Below are 17,066 nucleotides of genomic sequence, written 5' to 3'. Positions count from 1 at the left end.
TGTTTGATCTTTGTTAATTTGATTAATATGTGTCCTGGGGTGTTTCTCCTTGGGTTTATCCTGTTTGGGACTCTCTGGGTTTCTTGGACTTGGGTGATTATTTCCTTCCCCATTTTAGGAAGTTTTCCACTATTATCTCCTCAAGTATTTTCTCATGGTCTTTCTTTTTGTCTTCTTCTTCTGAACCCCTATGATTCGAATGTTGTAGCATTTAATATTGTCCTGGAGGTTTCTGCGATTGTCCTCATTTCTTTTAATTCGTTTTTCTTTTATACTCTCTGATTCATTTATTTCTAACATTCTATCTTCTAATTCACTAATCCTATCTTCTGCCTCTGTTATTCTACTATTTGTTGCCTCCAGAGTGTTTTTAATTTCATTTATTGCATTATTCATTATATATTGACTCTTTTTTATTTCTTCTAGGTCCTTGTTAAACCTTTCTTGCATCTTGTCAATCCTTGTCTCCAGGCTATTTATCTGTGATTCCATTTTAGTTTCAAGATTTTGGATCAATTTCACTATCATTATTCGGAATTCTTTATCAGGTAGATTCCCTATCTCTTCCTCTTTTGTTTGTGAACCTGCATTTCTTATATCTCCTGCATTGGCAGGAAGGTTCTTTACCAGTAGCGCCACCTGGGAAGCCCCTACAAAAGCATGGAAATAGAGAAATAATGTGTAGGAACAAAAGCATTTTTCATTGGCAGAATATCTGTAATTCTGTACCTTTTTGCAAAACTACATCCAAATGCTTTATAAAACTTAGGAAAGGAAGTAAATCACAAGTAGATGACCTGTTACATTTTGTTACTGAGATCCAGTTGTCTATCACATGCTCAATTAGTTTCCTGTGGCTGCTGCAACAGATTACCACAAACTTGGTGTCTTAGCACAACAGAAATTACCCTGTCTTGGTTGACAGCCAGAAGTTCAACATCAGATTTACCAGGTCAAAATCAAGGTATAGGTATGGTCCCACTTCCTCTGAAGGTTCTAAGGGCAAATCTCTCACTAACCTCTTCCAACCTCGGGTAGTTTCATCACTCTCATCTCTGCCTCTGTCTTTGCATCACCTTTTCCTCCTCTGTGTGTCGAACCTCTCTCTCGTTTTCTTTTATAAGGATACTTGTAATGGGACTGCAGGGAGATCCAACCAGTCCATCCTAAAGGAGATCAGTCCTGGGTGTTCATTGGAAGGACTGATGCTGAAGCTGAAACGCCAATCCTTTAGCCACCTCATGCGAAGAGTTGACTCATTGGAAAAGACCCTGATGCTGGGAGGGATTGGGGGCAGGAGGAGAAGGGGATGACAGAGGATGAGATGGCTGGATGGCATCACTGACTCGATGGACGTGAGTTTGACTGGACTCCAGGAGTTGGCGATGGACAGGGAGGCCTGATGTGCTGCGATTCACGGGGTCGAAAAGAGTCAGACACGACTGAGTGACTGAACTGAACTGAATGGCATTTAGGGCCCAGACAAATAATCAAGGATAACCTTTCCATTTCAACAATCTTAATTTAATTGCATCTGCTAAGACTTTTCCAATTATAATAACACTTACAGTTTTCAGATGTCTTTAAGTCCACCATTCATTCCCTTACACATGTCAACGAAACTAGTATTAAAAAAACCTCCAAATTTCTAGGAACAGGTAAAAGAAAGATTGATTAACTTTTATTGGTATTTTGTTGGTATGATTAGCTTTTGTTTGTATTTTCTTTATTCTCCCTTCTGACAAAATCAAGAAAGGATAAGCACTGAAATTTTCAGAATGGGTATCAGTGGCTTGGAAGAAAATCACAGTAACGATAGAGGAAAGCTCTTCTAAGAAATATTCTTAGACCCAGAGGGCACAATTGGGTGGTACATCATTAAATACTGGCAATTCACAGTGGGAAATAATTCGGAGGGCTGGACTCTGAATATAGTTTTTCAGAAGGAATAGACTCTGAATAAAGTTTTTAGGAAAACTTTAATATGGTAGATTAACTATAAAAATGGTTAATCTCACCCTTCTCTGTACCCTTGATCTATGCAATGTGTCTGTAACTTTTCCCATCAAGAGGTAGCCTTTATTCCCCCATCCCTTGAACCTAAGGTGCTCTGTGCTTGCCATTAGCCAATAGAACACGGACAGCAAGGAGATCCAACTAGCCCATCCTAATGGAAATCAGCCCTGAATATTCTTTGGAAGGACAGATGCTGAAGCTGAAACTCCAATACTTTGTCCACCTAATGCAAAGAACTGACTCGTTTGAAAAGACCCTGATGCTGGGAAAGATTGAAGGTGGGAAAAGAAGGGAATGACAGAGGTTGAGATGGTAGGATGGCATCACTGACTCAATGGACATGAGTTTGAGTAAGCTCTGGGAGTTGGTGATGGACAGGGAAGCTTGATGTGCAGCACAGTCCACGGGGTCACAAAGAGTCGGACATGACTGAGCGATTGAAATGAACTGAATGTGACACTAGCAAGTTATAACCCAAGTCCAAGAAGCGTGTGAGCTTCTGTTCCCTCCCCAGTCACCATGAAAGCAAGTACAAGCTGGCTACTGGATGATAAGAGACACACGGCTCTGTCACCTTCACCACCTTGGCCAGTAGCCAGCCTGCCATCAGACATATTAGTGGGGCCATCCTTGACCAGTCAGCCCTCAGACAAACTGCCACCCAACCACAGACACATGAGTAAGTTGAGGGAGAACAGCAGACCTCTGTCCAGATCCTCAGAACTGCCCAGCTGACTCGCAGACTCATGAGCCATAACAAATACAGTATTAAGCCATTGGGTTTTGGGGTGGTTTATTATATGACAAAAACCGATACATAATGGGTGGAAATTCATTAGATTTTAATGACTGAACAAATAATTCAGAATGAATTGGATTGTGAATACAAAAAAGATTTTTAGACTATTTTAACTAATTTATTTTGCTTATAGTTTCCTTTTTTGAATCTTCAATGGTGATAGAGAATAAAAATATACTAATAAGTCTAAAAGAGATCTTTAAATGAGTATAAAACAAAAATTCTGATCGAAAAAAACATGTCTTCTTGTGCTTACCATAAGGATTTCTTTTTTTTCTTAGGGTTATAGCCATCCTTAGTTTCTTTTATCCTAGGGACTCTCCTTTGTTCAAGGTTGGAGCCCATTTCCGCTTAATTGAATAGAAACATTCTATACTCAGCTTTCTGCCACTTACCTGCCATATAACTTCTGGTGATTTACTTCCCTTCTCTGAGTTTCAGTTGCCTTATATCAAAAGTGAGGATGATAATAACTCCTGGTTAGGGTTGCTTTGAAGGTGAAATATGATAGTCCATATGCATGGTCTCTGTGAAATGCAGGTGGATGAATAAAATTAATAAGCTGAATCTATGTGATTAGCATTTTCCTCAATATGCCCAATAACATTGGCATACCAGTGGCGCTGATTTTCTCAATACAATTCTTCATTCCATAAACTAGATCATTTGGTTATATGACTACATGTTTTCTTGATGTTGGTATCTATACCCTTCTACCCAGTACAAATACAGTATATCTTGTCGGCATGACTTTTTCCCAAACACACATTGCTGACCACTGGTGTTTCTAAATAAAACAAGGTGGTCCATATGCAGACACCCCAACCCTGATTTCATTAGATTACATTTGTAGCAAACAGATTTGGGATTCCTGTCTCACTCAGAGCCTACATCTCAAAGAATCTGCCCTAGCCATCAGCCAGCCTGTTCACCCATCCCCAGTCTACCACAGCTGATGGGGACAAGAGGCATACAACTGACTTGGGGAATTTAATCAGAACCTCTTAGAACGTGTCTATAGTAGTTTACATGCATATTCCTTATCTTAAGAATTCAAATTAAGAGGTGCTGAGACTAAAGTTTTAGATCTTGGATCCAGCAACTGAATGGTCTTATAGAATTGGAGCCATAGTCAGCAATCTAACAAACCAATCCCATCTGAAATAAAAAATTCAGGAAAAGTAGAAAGTAAGTGAGCCAGAAAAATCAGAGGAGAAAATGCAGAAGACTGGCAGAGAAAGCAGAGATAAGAGCCCAGAGAGCTCCAGAGAGAGACAGAAAGGGAGTTTTACTCTTGACTTTCAGTTTCCCAATAGATATTTCCCTACTGTTTATTTTTTGCCTGGAGATGTCAGCCAGAGTCCTTGGACTATCTTTACAATGCCTCATTCCCCTTTTTATTTGGGCCAGTTTGAAGGGATTTTTGTTCCTTGTAACCAAATGACCCCTGTTGGCTTAAAAAATTCCCCTGGGTTTAGGGATGTCTTGGGTTGCTTTTTAGTCCTTGGTGGAGAGAGAAAGAATGCTTGTTAAGGAAAAAAAAAAAAAAAAGATAATTGAAGGAGCTATTGAGTGGGTGACAGATGCCTGAAAGTAAGAGATTAGAGGGCAACAGAAGATGGTGGTATTCACATAAAGTGCAAAAGAAGAAGAAAAACACTCTGCTAAGATTCATTACTGAATAATCTCAAAACCCAAGCAGAAAAGTTTAGAGGTGACTGATCCCCAGAGATAGTAGGAATACTGAAGGGAAACATGCATTATTTTGAAAGATACAGTATTTACTATCGACCCTTTCTTGGGATTTAGTGCTAAAAGGAGAATCCACATGTTGTGAGGACCAATGTTTCAGGTTAATTGCCCTTCACAAGAATTGACGGTGATTTTTTTCTTCATTAGAGATTTATTTTTATTTTGGAACAAATATTCATTACCAAATTCTAAAATTGAAATTAGATGATATATTTAAACTAGCCCTTGGTTATAGCAAGGCAATATGAACTTATCTACAAGACAGAGGTATTTCTAAGAAGCCTACTATTAAACTTTATACATTCAACCCCCTTCAAGCACGTGACATGTGCTTGTCACTGTGCAAAGGGCTGGGACACCAAAGTGAACCAGTCAGACACAGCCCCTGCCCTCATGGAGCTAGTGAAGACAAACAGAAACTAAGTAAGCGAAGGGAGAAATGAAAGGAAATAGTGACGACCTGTTATTGATAATGTTCAGATCAGATCAGATCAGATCAGTCGCTCAGTCGTGTCCGACTCTTTGCCACCCCATGAATCGCAGCACGCCAGGCCTCCCTGTCCATCACCAACTCCCGGAGTTCACTGAGACTCATATCCATCGAGTCAGTGATGCCATCCAGCCATCTCATCCTCTGTCGTCCCCTTCTCCTCCTGCCCCCAATCCCTCCCAGCATCAGAGTCTTTTCCAATGAGTCAACTCTTCGCATCAGGTGGCCAAAGTACTGGAGTTTCAGCTTTAGCATCATTCCTTCCAAAGAAATCCCAGGGCTGATCTCCTTCAGAATGGACTGGTTGGATCTCCTTGCAGTCCAAGGGACTCTCAAGAGTCTTCTCCAACACCACAGTTCAAAAGCATCAATTCTTTGGCACTCAGCCTTCTTCACAGTCCAACTCTCACATCCATACATGATCACAGGAAAAACCATAGCCTTGACTAGACGGACCTTTGTTGGCAAAGTAATGTCTCTGCTTTTGAATATGCTATCTAGGTTGGTCATAACTTTCCTTCCAAGGAGTAAGCGTCTTTTAATTTCATGGCTGCAGTCACCATCTGTAGTGATTTTGGAGCCCAGAAAAATAAAGTCTGACACTGTTTCCACTGTTTCCCCATCTATTTCCCATGAAGTGGTGGGACTGGATGCCATGATCTTCATTTTCTGAATGTTGAGCTTTAAGCCAACTTTTTTCACTCTCCACTTTCACTTTCATCAAGAGGCTTTTGAGTTCCTCTTCACTTTCTGCCATAAGGGTGGTGTCAGCTGCATATCTGAGGAGTGCTGAAAAACAGAGTTAGGGGCAGAGGACTTCTCTGGTGGTTCAGTGGTTGAGACTCTGCGTTCCCAATGCAGGGGACACAGGTTTATCCCTTGGCAGAAGAACTAAGATACTGCGTGCCCCACAGGCCGCATGGTGTGACCAAAAAGAAAAAGCAAAGAATTAGGTGCAGGATCCACCATGGATAAGGTGGTGAGGTCTGTTTTAATATTCAGAATGAACTGAAGCAACTTATTATCATAAGAATTTAATAATTCCTCATAATTACTATTGGCTAGATAACTGTTTAGGGAAGCTGCATGTCATTCTTTTGGGCACTTTTTATAACTTAATGACCAGAAGAAAAAAAAACAATATTAATTAGTGCCCGTCACGTAGCAGACATCGTCCCCATACTCTATCTTACCAAAGCAGTCATTATCTTTTTTTTTAATGAAGTTTTTAAATTGAAGTAGAGCTGATGTAAAACATTATGTGAGTTTCAGGTGTACAATATAGTGATTCACAATTTTAAAGGTATACTCCTTTATACACTTAAAATTGGCTTCCTTGATGGCTAAGTGGTAAAGAATCCGCCTGCAAATGCAGGAGACACAGGAGACGCAAGTTCAGTCCCTGGGTCCAGAAGATCCCTTGGAAGGAGAAACGGCAACCCACTCCAGTATTCTTACCTGGAGAATCCCATGGACAGAGGAGCCTGGCAGGCTACAGTCCAAAGGGTTGCAAAGAGTCGGACATGACTGAGCAACTAAGCATACACATTACTCCATTTATAGTTGTTATAAAATGTTGGCTCTATTCCCCGTGTTGTACAATATATCCTTGTAACTTACTCCCTACCTAATAGTTTGCACCTCTTAACCCCTTACTCCTATACTGCTTCTTCCCTCCTCCCTCTGCCCGCTGGTAATCACTAGTTGGTTCTCTATATCTCTGAGTCTGTTTCCTTTTTGTTATGTTCACTAGTTTGTTGTATTTTTTAGTTTCCACATATAAATGATAAGTCATACCGTATTTGTCTTTTCCATCTGATTTATTTCACTTAGCATAATGCCTTCCAAGTCATCCATCTTGCTGCAAATTTTATTCTTTTTATAGCTGAGTAGTATTTTGTTGTATATATACATACCACATCTTCTTTATCCAATCATCTGTTGATGGACACTTAAGTTGCTTTATAAATCTTTGCCTTTTGGGCAGCATTTGCAAAGCAGTCATTATTATACCAGTTTTTCAGATGGAAGGGTCAGGGTCCCAAAATGTCATATTTCTTGCCCAAGGATTCAGTTAAAAGCTTTTCCCACTATACCTCCATTAGATGTTGGTCTAGCCTACATAAAAGGCAACAAGTTACTTATTATCACCTAGATTAATTTTAAAATATGGATCTTTTTAGTCATATAGCTTACATTTTAGTCTTATAAAGTCTCTCAAATTATTGCCACTCATCAAGCCACCTTTTAAACTAATGATTCTCACCTATAAATTCAAAACTAGTAATGCCATGTTCTACAGGGAGAGGAAAGAGCAGACTTCATCTGAGTGTCAGGGGTGAGGGCAGTTCAAATATCCCAGCCCCAGTTGATGCCCTCTCGTCCAAACATGTCTGCTTGCTTTATTCCTTTCTCAAATGTACATCCAGACTTCAACGAAGAGGTCGACTTTCAATTTAACTATGGCAACAACCCCACTGTCAATTTCTTTGTTCCAACTGCTCTCCAGCGTATCTTCCTTCACCATAGCCTCAGATACTTAATGATTCACTCACAGTTCAACATTTATTGAGCTGCCATGCCCTTTGCTGGGTGTTGGGCACGAATTATGACATGGCATTGCCTTGAGAAGTCTGGTCTCCTAACTCGAGGACATTCTAAACTGTTCTCCCGGCCTTTTCCACCCCGGTCTCCTCCCTCTGTCCTGGGAAGGGATCTTTAGCCTAGTCTTCAGGGTGGCGAATCTTGCCAAGAACGGGCTGGAGGTGGACCAGCTGAGTCTGCCAGATCGAAAGATCAAAGGCGCCTGGAACCTAGATGCGTGAAGGAAGCCAGCCGGGCTCTCATGATGCCGCTGGCACCTCGCGAGTTTCCTAAGGCGACGCCAGAACTGGGAGAACAGGATGCAAAGCTAAGAAAGGAGGTTGGACTGACGGCTGGCTGGAGCCCACGCCTTTCCTCGTTGGCTGAGCAGAGGTCATTACCCTAGAACCTTCCCCCAGCGGTGTCTCTGCGCCGGGCAGGTCCGCACTGACACGCGCACCAGGCTGCCTCCGAGACGGCGCACGGAGAGGCGTGCAGACCCAGGAGGCTGTGTAGGCTGGGGCTCGTAACTCGGAGCCTCCATTCTTCTCTTCCCGGTAGAAAAGCGTCGGAGGATCCATTCTCTACTCCACCTCTTGGCTCCGGTCCCTTTCCTGTCCGCGAGCTCCACCAGGCACTTGCCCTGCGCTCCCCACCACGTTGAATCCCCTGCACCCCAGCCCCAGGCCGACTTCCCACCTGCGGGAGGCAACGGACGTCGGCGCAGAGCAAATCTATCTACTTCCGCTGGAGTGAAGGGAGAATCTTTGCTGACCTGGCTTTGACCAAGGGACCCTCTGCGCTACCGAGAAGTTGTAGGGGGCCTGAGTCCTGGCAGCCCAGATTTCTCTCCCCTTTAGGGGTCGCAATGGAGCCAACAGCAGTCGGGCCCTAATCTATCCAGACCTTTAATCCATGCCTGATGCCTGAAATTTCTTTGAGAGCCAAAACGAGCGCTCACACACGTCCGTACACCAGGGTCGCACAAATCTGTTATTTTCTGAGGACGAGTGGTTTGCTGTCCCAACCGGCGTTTAAGCTTTAAGAATACACTGCATGCCACCGTGGAGCGAATAGAAAAGCAAGTGAAACTGGAGCCCAGAACATGCAGACTCTTTAAGAAAAAAAATTCCTAGACATTTTATTTCCCTCTGCATTAACGTCCTTTGTCTCTCTAATGAGATAGATCACAGAACAGTGCTTCGCAGAGTGTGGTTTCCGGACCAGCAGCATCAGCCTCTTTTGGGAACTTGTTAGGAGTAGGAATTCTGGGTCCCACTTCGGACCTCTTGAATCTGGAACTAGGGTGGATGGAATCCAGCTATCTGCTTACAGGAGCTGTTCAGGTGATTCCCATACATGTCCAGGATCCGCTGGCTTAATAGCCTCTCTGGGCAGTGTTTCCCACTGATCACTGCTCATAACCGTCAGCTACTGACCTTGTTTTGTTTACCACTTATCTGTTTAGAGAGAAGTCTCTGATGTGACAGTGGGCAAAGCTGCTTGAAGCACAAGGCGTTACCTGTAAGAATCCACAGAAGCAATCAGAACCAGAGAGAGAGAGACAAAGAAGCAGAAGGGACTTCCCCCATCTTCAGTTCACTTTCAGTATCTGTCTCTTGCTGAGAACTAGCAGACACGCTTATTTGAAGCATTTCATTTTCCTTACAGGCTTCTACAACCTGCTGTGGTTGTTCTCCTGGTTCTTTCTGAAAGCACCTTCTAAGACAGTTATTATAACTAAGAGGTCACAGACAGGACACTCCCCACCCTCCCACCTCTAACTATCTGACTTGTGGTAAGGAGGGTCCCCCAATTCTTTCAGATGCTGTTTGCCTCCTTCATTTTTTAAAATTAATTTTTATTGGAGTATAGTTGCTTTACAATGTTGTATTTGTTTCTACTATACAGCAAAGTGAACCAGCTGTATATATACATATATCCCCTCTTATTTGAGTAGAGTTCCCTGTGCTAATAAATCACAAAGACCAGAGCAGAAATAAATGAAATAGAAATGAAGAAAACAATAGTAAAGATCAATGAAAAGATAAACAAAATTGATAAATCTTTAGGTAGACTCATCAAGAAGAAAAGGGAAAGGACTCAAATCAAAAAAATTAAAAATGAAAGAAAAGTTACAGCTGATACTGCAGAAATACAAAGGATGGTAAGAGATTACTTATAGAGTAATGAATTACTAGAGTAACTATATGCCAATAAAATTCACAACCTGGAAGAAATGGACACTTTCTTAGAAAAGTACTTTCAAAACTGAACCAGGAGGAAATACAAAATATGAACAGACCAATCACAAGTGCTGAAATTGAAACTGTGGTTAAAAATCTTCCAACAAACAAAAGTCCAGAACCAGATGGCTTCACAGGCAAATTCTATCAAACAGAAAAGAGTTAACACCTAGCCTTCTCAAACTCTTCAGCTTGCCTCCTTTAAAACCGAGGCCAGCAGCAACAGGCTTCAGAACAGCACCAGACCCTGGGAAGTAGGGCGTGGTGGGTGGGAGTGCTGATGACCCAGGCAGAAGAGAAGGGCCCCTGGGAAGGAGAGATGTTTAGACTGTGGATGTGTGTGTGGGAGGGGGTGGGGCGGTCACACTGCCCCATGCCAGGGCTAGTGGTAGCCACAACCTGGTCATTCCAGTGTATTTCTTGCTCATTTCAAGAAACAACCCCTGGGTCCCCAAGTGTGCCCAGGCTCGAAGGCTGAGACCCCTGTGCTCAGGGTTTCCCAGTAGCCAGGCACTAGTGTAGTCCTTCTATTTGTTTGTCCCAGTCCCTATCTTTGCTCTCTGAATTTTTCTGGATGAAATTGGAGAACATTGAGGAGTATGGGTAAAGATGTGTGTGTGTGTGTGTGTGTGTGTGTGTGAGAGAGAGAGAGAGAGAGAGAGAGAGAATGTAACCTTCAACATTGCACTGAAGAGGTGTTTTGGTTCCTGCAACAAAAAGACCTTGCTTGTGCCTTATAAACACACCCTCTTGAGCTTCCTGCTCCAGTGCTTTCAGGACGGCTATAGTATAGGTAGCTCACCCCCAGCCACTTAGTACAACTGACCAGTGTTTGCCCGGAGTTTTTCCTTTACAAAGCAATCACAAAAAATAAAAAATATAATTTCATTTGAACGCCACTGAGGCTCTATGAGGCAAAAGAGAAAAGTATGAGTACCGACCGTTATCATTGTCATTATAATCACGTTTATTCCCACTTTCCTAGAGGAGAAAAGTGAAGATCCACACCCTTTCAGAGAAAAACTGGATGTAAAACTAGGGTTTAACTCGTGTGTCACAGTGCACAACTTCAGGCCTCCGGTTGAAAGCACAGGCTGGTGGGAGGCAGGAGGACTTTGTCACAAATTCATTTGCGGTTTGGGGTTGTTATAGAATGAGCAAGCCGACATTTCTCCAGGGGCCGCCTGCGTTGAGAATTTTTTTTTTTTTTTTTTAGTGTTCTGTATTTTAAAAAAATTTTTAAACTTTGTGTTGCGGTATAGCTTAGTAACAGTGTTCAGAGTTGTGATAGTTTCAGGTGAACAGCTAAGGGGACTCAGCCCTACATGTACATATATCCGTTCTCCCCCAAAGCCCCTTCCCCTCAAGGCTGCCACATAGCACTGGAGTGCTCAGAATTTTGAATATTCGCTTTGTAAAATCGTCAGTGGGAGCTCGGAAAATTTGCTGAAGTGGAACACAAACAACTGAGTCACTTTGGGACTCATCTCTGACTTGAACTCTGGATCCGCAGGTCAAGAGTCGACTGTGCCTCTGGTAGAAGCAAATGTGGGAAAGGTGGAGATGGCCAGAGCCTAAAATGATCTCTTGAAGGTCACGTAGAGGGAGAGGGGAAACCAGGAGGAGGGAAGCCTGATACCCTGAGAGTGCAAGTGACAGGCACGCGGATGAGGAACCACCCGCGTTCCCAGTCCTCGAGAACGGAGATGCTAACATGGTAACTCTCTTTGGGAGAGAACGTCCCTCCTGTACAGCGGTTCCCCAGGTCAAGAGCATCCCCGGTTCCTTCCCCTCTGGCTGGGTTGAGGGCAACACCACTAAGCGGCCTTGGGGGTTGGATGGAGGTAAGGGCAGGAGCAAGGGAGCTCTTACTCCAGGTACCAAATCGAGCTGAGAAAAGGGCGAAAAAAATCGAAAAGAAAGAGCAAATGAAGCGGAAGTTTCAAGGCCCTCTGCGAGGAATAACAGTATAAATAACCGAAGACGTCTTGTAAACACTGCGGTCATAACCCCGAACATTAAACAGCCCCGGTGGCATCTGGCTCATCGGCCGCCGCGGGCTGCGCTGGGGCAGCGAGGGAACCCGGTCCCAGGCTCCTCGGACTCGCCTCTCTGTTTATCTCAACTTAATCTTCCCCAACGAGCTGTTCCGTAGCCTGGAAGATGTTTAAATTAAAACCCAGTCCGCCGGAAGTCGTGGAGAGGCGCTGAATGCACTGGCTAACGTAACAGAAAGGCAGGCATGCGCGTTGTTAGAAGTAATTCATTAATTATTAAGAAAACTATATGATACACGTTGCAGCCCCTCGAAAATCGTAGAACACATTCCAGAGGTACGGCATTTACATTTTTCATCGCTCCCTTTATTGCTTCACTCGTTTGCAGTTCTGGGTTGCGTGGGTTCATGTCTGCACCTGGAAGGTTATAGAATGTGGGTTTTACCTTCCTGCTTGTGTTGGCAATTACACTGTGGGGTACCTGAAAATCAGATTTTCCTTTTCTCTTGAATTGTATGACTGTTCTTAACTTTAATCCTTCCCTTTCTTTGTTTAGTTATAATATTTCTATTTGTCTGAAAAGTAATCTGCAAACTTGAGACTCGTTTCTTTTTGAGGTTTCAGTGCAAAATATGATTTGCACCTTCATGGTGGAAATCGTACTTAATCATTTTCTATCTCTCAAATAAGTTTGGATTGAAGTTCAAAAGGACCACTTTTATTATTGACCTACCCCTATGGTTCCCCACCTTTCTATTCCAAATATATTTTCCAAAAATCACACCAAACGGCAGGGCTTTTAGCAATATAAAGAAAGATTTATTTTTGAAAGTAGCAAAACTTGTTTGAAAAAAATATATCTTTAAGTGAATTACTTTATAAATGTGACTGTCAAAGTCAGCTATTCTATGATCTACATTTTACAACATATTGTACAAAAGATACACATTGATAGGCTCTTATTATCTATTTATATATTTATAATTACATATTGCACTTGGACCAGCAAGGCTCGCAGAGTCATTCACGGTAGAAGTTAATAAAGTTAAATAGATGGGAATCGTTGTAAGTACAGTTGATGTTTCTCTGGTTTGGAAACGAATCTCCTCGTCGCTGTAAAGTGTTCTCGCGGGGTGGGACAGGGAGAGGAGAACTGCGAGGGGGAAGCAGAGACAGAGAGCGGGGAGGGCAAGGGTCGCCTTCCCCGGGGCCCGCTCCCCTCGGGAGCGCGCCTTTCCCAGACTCGCACCTCCAAGGTCAGGACGCCGTGGTTCCACATAAGCGGCTGGCGGTCACCACTTCTTTCAGGTCACTCTCGGGTTTCCCGGCCACCATAAAGGGCCACGTCTGCAGGAGAGAAGAGGGTGGAGGAGGTAAGTGGCCGTGGAGGAGGGGTGGGACGAGGCCGGAGCCGGAGACCAGAGTAAAGGCGGCAGGCGGTAAGTTGGAGAGACCCGTTATCTCTGCAATTCACTCTGTGACCTAATGCGCCCTGTGACTGGATAAAGTAGAAAGCGGCCTTGGCGCCAAGTCACAGCTCGAGGTGATAGAGCAAAGAGGGGCTCACACTAGGTTCGAAGTGAAAACCCAAGAGAAAAAGCACAACCCGGCGGCAGATGCCGCGGTGAGACTGAGCAGGGAAACCGAGAAGGATCTCGAACCGCTGGGCATCGGGTTCAAGGTGAAGCGCCCTTCTGGCCCTGGTCAGGCTCTTCTGAGGCCCTGGTCAGGCTCCCAGCCCTCTCGCTTTCACCCCCCAGGGATTTCCCTACTTCTAACTTTCATTCCATCACAAAGGCGGGCTTTTCATCACCGTTTCGAAATTAATCGCCAGCTCTTAAAAACAAATAATGTTAATAAAAGAATATCCAGGCGAATTTTCAGACTGTCTTCCTATAAGGCTGAGCAAACACAGCTTTCTCTTCCCTTCTTCCTGACATTTATAATAAAGCTCGCTTAAGGTTTCTTAATCAAGGATGAAGGCAGCAACAGCTGTAAATGAAGGCACTGCTTTCATTTTAGGTCCAGATTTTTAAAAGCTATTTACTCAAGAAAACTTGACTCTTAGTGAAAGGAAAAACACTTTCTATAGCAAAATATGGTTTTGCAACCCCCTCCCATCCACCCCCCCCCACCACTCCTGAAACCAGTTCAGAGAGACCACTCAAACCTTCAAACCTGTCTCCCTAGTGCTGACTGATAAGAAGACTTTTAAGAGGAAAACGTCTCCTTCTTATCATATATAAACAAAGGTGCTAGTTAGTTTTTGTTTTTCTTTAGAGCCCGGAACCCTTAAAATTAAATCAAATGCAAAGAGGGAATGAAAATACATTTCTTAAACAGTAAAATGCCTTTGAGAAAAATATTAGGTTCAATGAGCATTAAGATAAAAAGTAACATGTTCTTAAATCTTGAAGGAGAGTGACCTATTTAATATTATTTATTACATTAACAGTCGTGAGAATGTACTGATTATGCTGATATTTGCTAAAACTTCTGAGATTCAAAAGTGTTAATTCATCGACAGAAAAGTGCAGAATATTTAAACAGTTGAGGACTTAGGTGACAGTTATGGGGGGCACGATGTGTTCATATGTAAAGTTCTACGTATGGAAAACTTTGGGAAAGAAACAGAGTGGGATATTTTTATTTACAAGAAGTAGAGGAGGAGGGAGATCAAGTTCTACTCTAGCTAAAGGAAGAATAAGAGGATTACTAAAATGCCTCCTTAGCGCGTAGCATCTCCTCCGTGTCCTCTGTCCGGCACCAGCCCTGAAGGCACTGGTGCGAGTGTGGGGGATCCCTCCTCTTTGCCAGCTCAACGTGCTTGCAAACTCTTAATTGGGCTGCCACGTCAAACACTCGCATAAATCACCGCGTTCCGCAACTTGGAAGGCAGAGACCGAGGATCGTGTGGGGATCGCCCGCACGGTCCCCTAGAGGCACTGGCTGGCGGTGACCAAGATGCGCGGGTCCCAGTCCGGCGCGCACCCTCACACCGGGGACCCACCGCGGGCGCGCTGTGTCCGGGGTGCGGGGGGGCGACACGCCGCCACCACACCCGAAAACTTACCAGGTTGACCGGGTGAATATAACCGTTCTCATACTTGTCGTTGGCCAGGATCTGCCTCAAGTGGGCGATGTAGCTGGACGCCAGCCTGAGCGTGTCCAGCTTGGAGAGTTTGGTGTCCGGGGGCACCCAGGGCAGGGTGGTCTTGAGCCTGGAGAAGGCCTTGCTCAGCACCCGCATCCGGGCTCGCTCGCGCGCGTTGGCCGCGTTGCGTTGAACCTGTTTCCCCTCCTGGCTGACACCGCTCAAGGGGCTCTTCTTGGTGGGTGCCTTCCTCCTCTTGCCCAGGCCGCCGCGGCCCTTCTGGGGCGACCCGGCCTCGCAGTTGGAGCTCTCCTCGGTGCTCTCGTTGGAAGTCACAAACTCCTTGTTCGAGTCCATTTTCAGCCCGTCGCAGTCCAGCATCTCCACCTCTTGAAGATCCTCCACATCGCTCAGGGAGCCGGTGGACATGTTTGGGGGAGAGGATGAAAGAGAGAGGGAAGGGAGAGAGGAGAGAGGGAAGAGGAGACAGAGACCTCGAAACCAATGAGCCCCCGAATGTGGAGTATGAGGCGGCCACCTCGGGTTGGGGAGCCGGGAGGTGGGGGTCTGGTTGGGTCTCACACCCCTTTCCCCTTCGCAGTGTCGGGAGGAGAAGCCGCGAGGGCTTCTGCGGGCAGGAAACCGACGCGCTGTTTCCCCACCCCCGGAGTCGTGGCCGGAGAGGATTGTGAGAGAGCGCGGAGGAATTCGGTGGACACTAGGAATTTATCTGGGGAATAGAGAGGCGGATCCTTGCCGCCCAGGGGAGGGGCCTGCCAGGCCCCGGCAGAGCTGTTAGACCCCTTTCACAACCCGAGGGAAACTCTCACGCACGGCCCCTGATTTCCAACTTGTAATGGAAACCAACTCCATCGCAGGACGCGAATACCAGTCACCTTCTCCCACTTTGGGATGAACCAGGGAGCACCGGGGCCCACCCAAGCTCCTTTCCCGGGGCCCATCTCTTAAGGCCGGCTTTCCTTCTTAAGAGGTCATAGCTGACTCTGTCTGAGAACTTTAGGAAAACGACCACATCTCTGCTTTTTCTGGGCCTTAAACCCACGGATCTCATCCCCCGGCTCCCCACTTCTTCACAGAAAACACCAATGAAAATCTAGACACGAATCCACCACCTCCTGCCAACACTATAAGACTGTGGCTTTTCCGAGATATCTTCTCACCTTAACTACGGCGAATTAAGACAGTAGGTGCTTTATAGGATCTTTAGGGTGATGACAGAGAAAGTACCAAAAAATCCACTTGCGCCTGGTCACTTTAAAGATATCAAGGAATTGCCCATGTGTACATACCAGACATAACCATTGCACACCCACACACAACACACACATTTAAGGGGGCGTGGGGGGAAATGAGATAGAGTAACATGGATTTATGGAAAGTATTTTGTTAGTTGATAATCTTTTCTTAATGAAATTAAAACTTTCCCCTTAATTTCTATAGATCCATTTAATACTGTCTTAAAATGTTAGTTGCCTCAGACATCAATTGGTCCCGTGATGTCTTGTGCTTTCTTCCCTCCCAATGCTGCCTTCTTTTGGCTATAGCGGGGTTCTGCTTGTAAGGCTGACATTACAAAACATTGAGCAATATTATCCAGTTCAGAAAGGTTCTTTTTTCTACCCCTAACTCCAGCCCCGACCATCTTTCCTGGAGAAGAAGAAAATTCAAGGAGTAAGTAGAAAAGCAAGGGGACCAGAAATCGAGTGATTGAACGACATCGATGAAATGAAACCAGAGACACAGAAGGCATGGATCTCTCTTGCTAGTTCTTCTCCAGGTTTTCTTTCCTTGGAATTAGGCACTGAAGTTGAGGGGCTGGAGCAGAATTTAAGAGCGGATTCTGAGCTTTTGCCTGGGAATCTGTACCCCTCTGCTAAACTGAGATACCGTATCTCTAATCCTGGGCTCAGTTGGGAATTCACTAACCTCTAACGTTTTGTTTTGTTAGCAAGGTCTTGTTTGCTTTCCCCCTATGCTGTAAACTAAACAGATTGTCAGCAAATCAGCCTTTATTAATGAATTAGGGAGACCCCCCCCCATAATATCTTTGCCCAGGATCCAAAATTTG

At 44.5% G+C, this 17,066-nt stretch overlaps 1 protein-coding gene across 1 annotated transcript; it reads right to left on the bottom strand.

The window, feature by feature from the left end:
• Window positions 1-12,680: 12,680 nt before the first annotated feature.
• TCF21 (transcription factor 21) lies at window positions 12,681-15,691 on the bottom strand. The gene is made up of 2 exons (XM_005887742.3): window positions 14,957-15,691; window positions 12,681-13,230 (listed from the first exon to the last, which is right to left on the bottom strand). Exons 1-2 carry the CDS (start codon window positions 15,404-15,406, stop codon window positions 13,141-13,143), a joined length of 540 nt encoding a protein of 179 aa, XP_005887804.1. The 5' UTR covers window positions 15,407-15,691; the 3' UTR covers window positions 12,681-13,140.
• Window positions 15,692-17,066: the final 1,375 nt, after the last annotated feature.

The sequence above is a fragment of the Bos mutus genome, chromosome 9 (genome assembly GCF_027580195.1).
Source record: "Bos mutus isolate GX-2022 chromosome 9, NWIPB_WYAK_1.1, whole genome shotgun sequence".
Lineage (NCBI taxonomy): Eukaryota > Metazoa > Chordata > Mammalia > Artiodactyla > Bovidae > Bos > Bos mutus.
This window is presented reverse-complemented; position numbering and strand designations above follow the sequence as displayed.

Coding starts and splice junctions, on each gene's coding strand:
- TCF21 (XM_005887742.3), bottom strand. CDS start 15,406: ATGTCCACCGGCTCCCTGAGCGATGTGGAGGATCTTCAAGAGGTGGAG. Junction 13,231..14,956: donor ATATTCACCCGGTCAACCTG/GTAAGTTTTCGG, acceptor TCTCTCCTGCAG/ACGTGGCCCTTTATGGTGGC.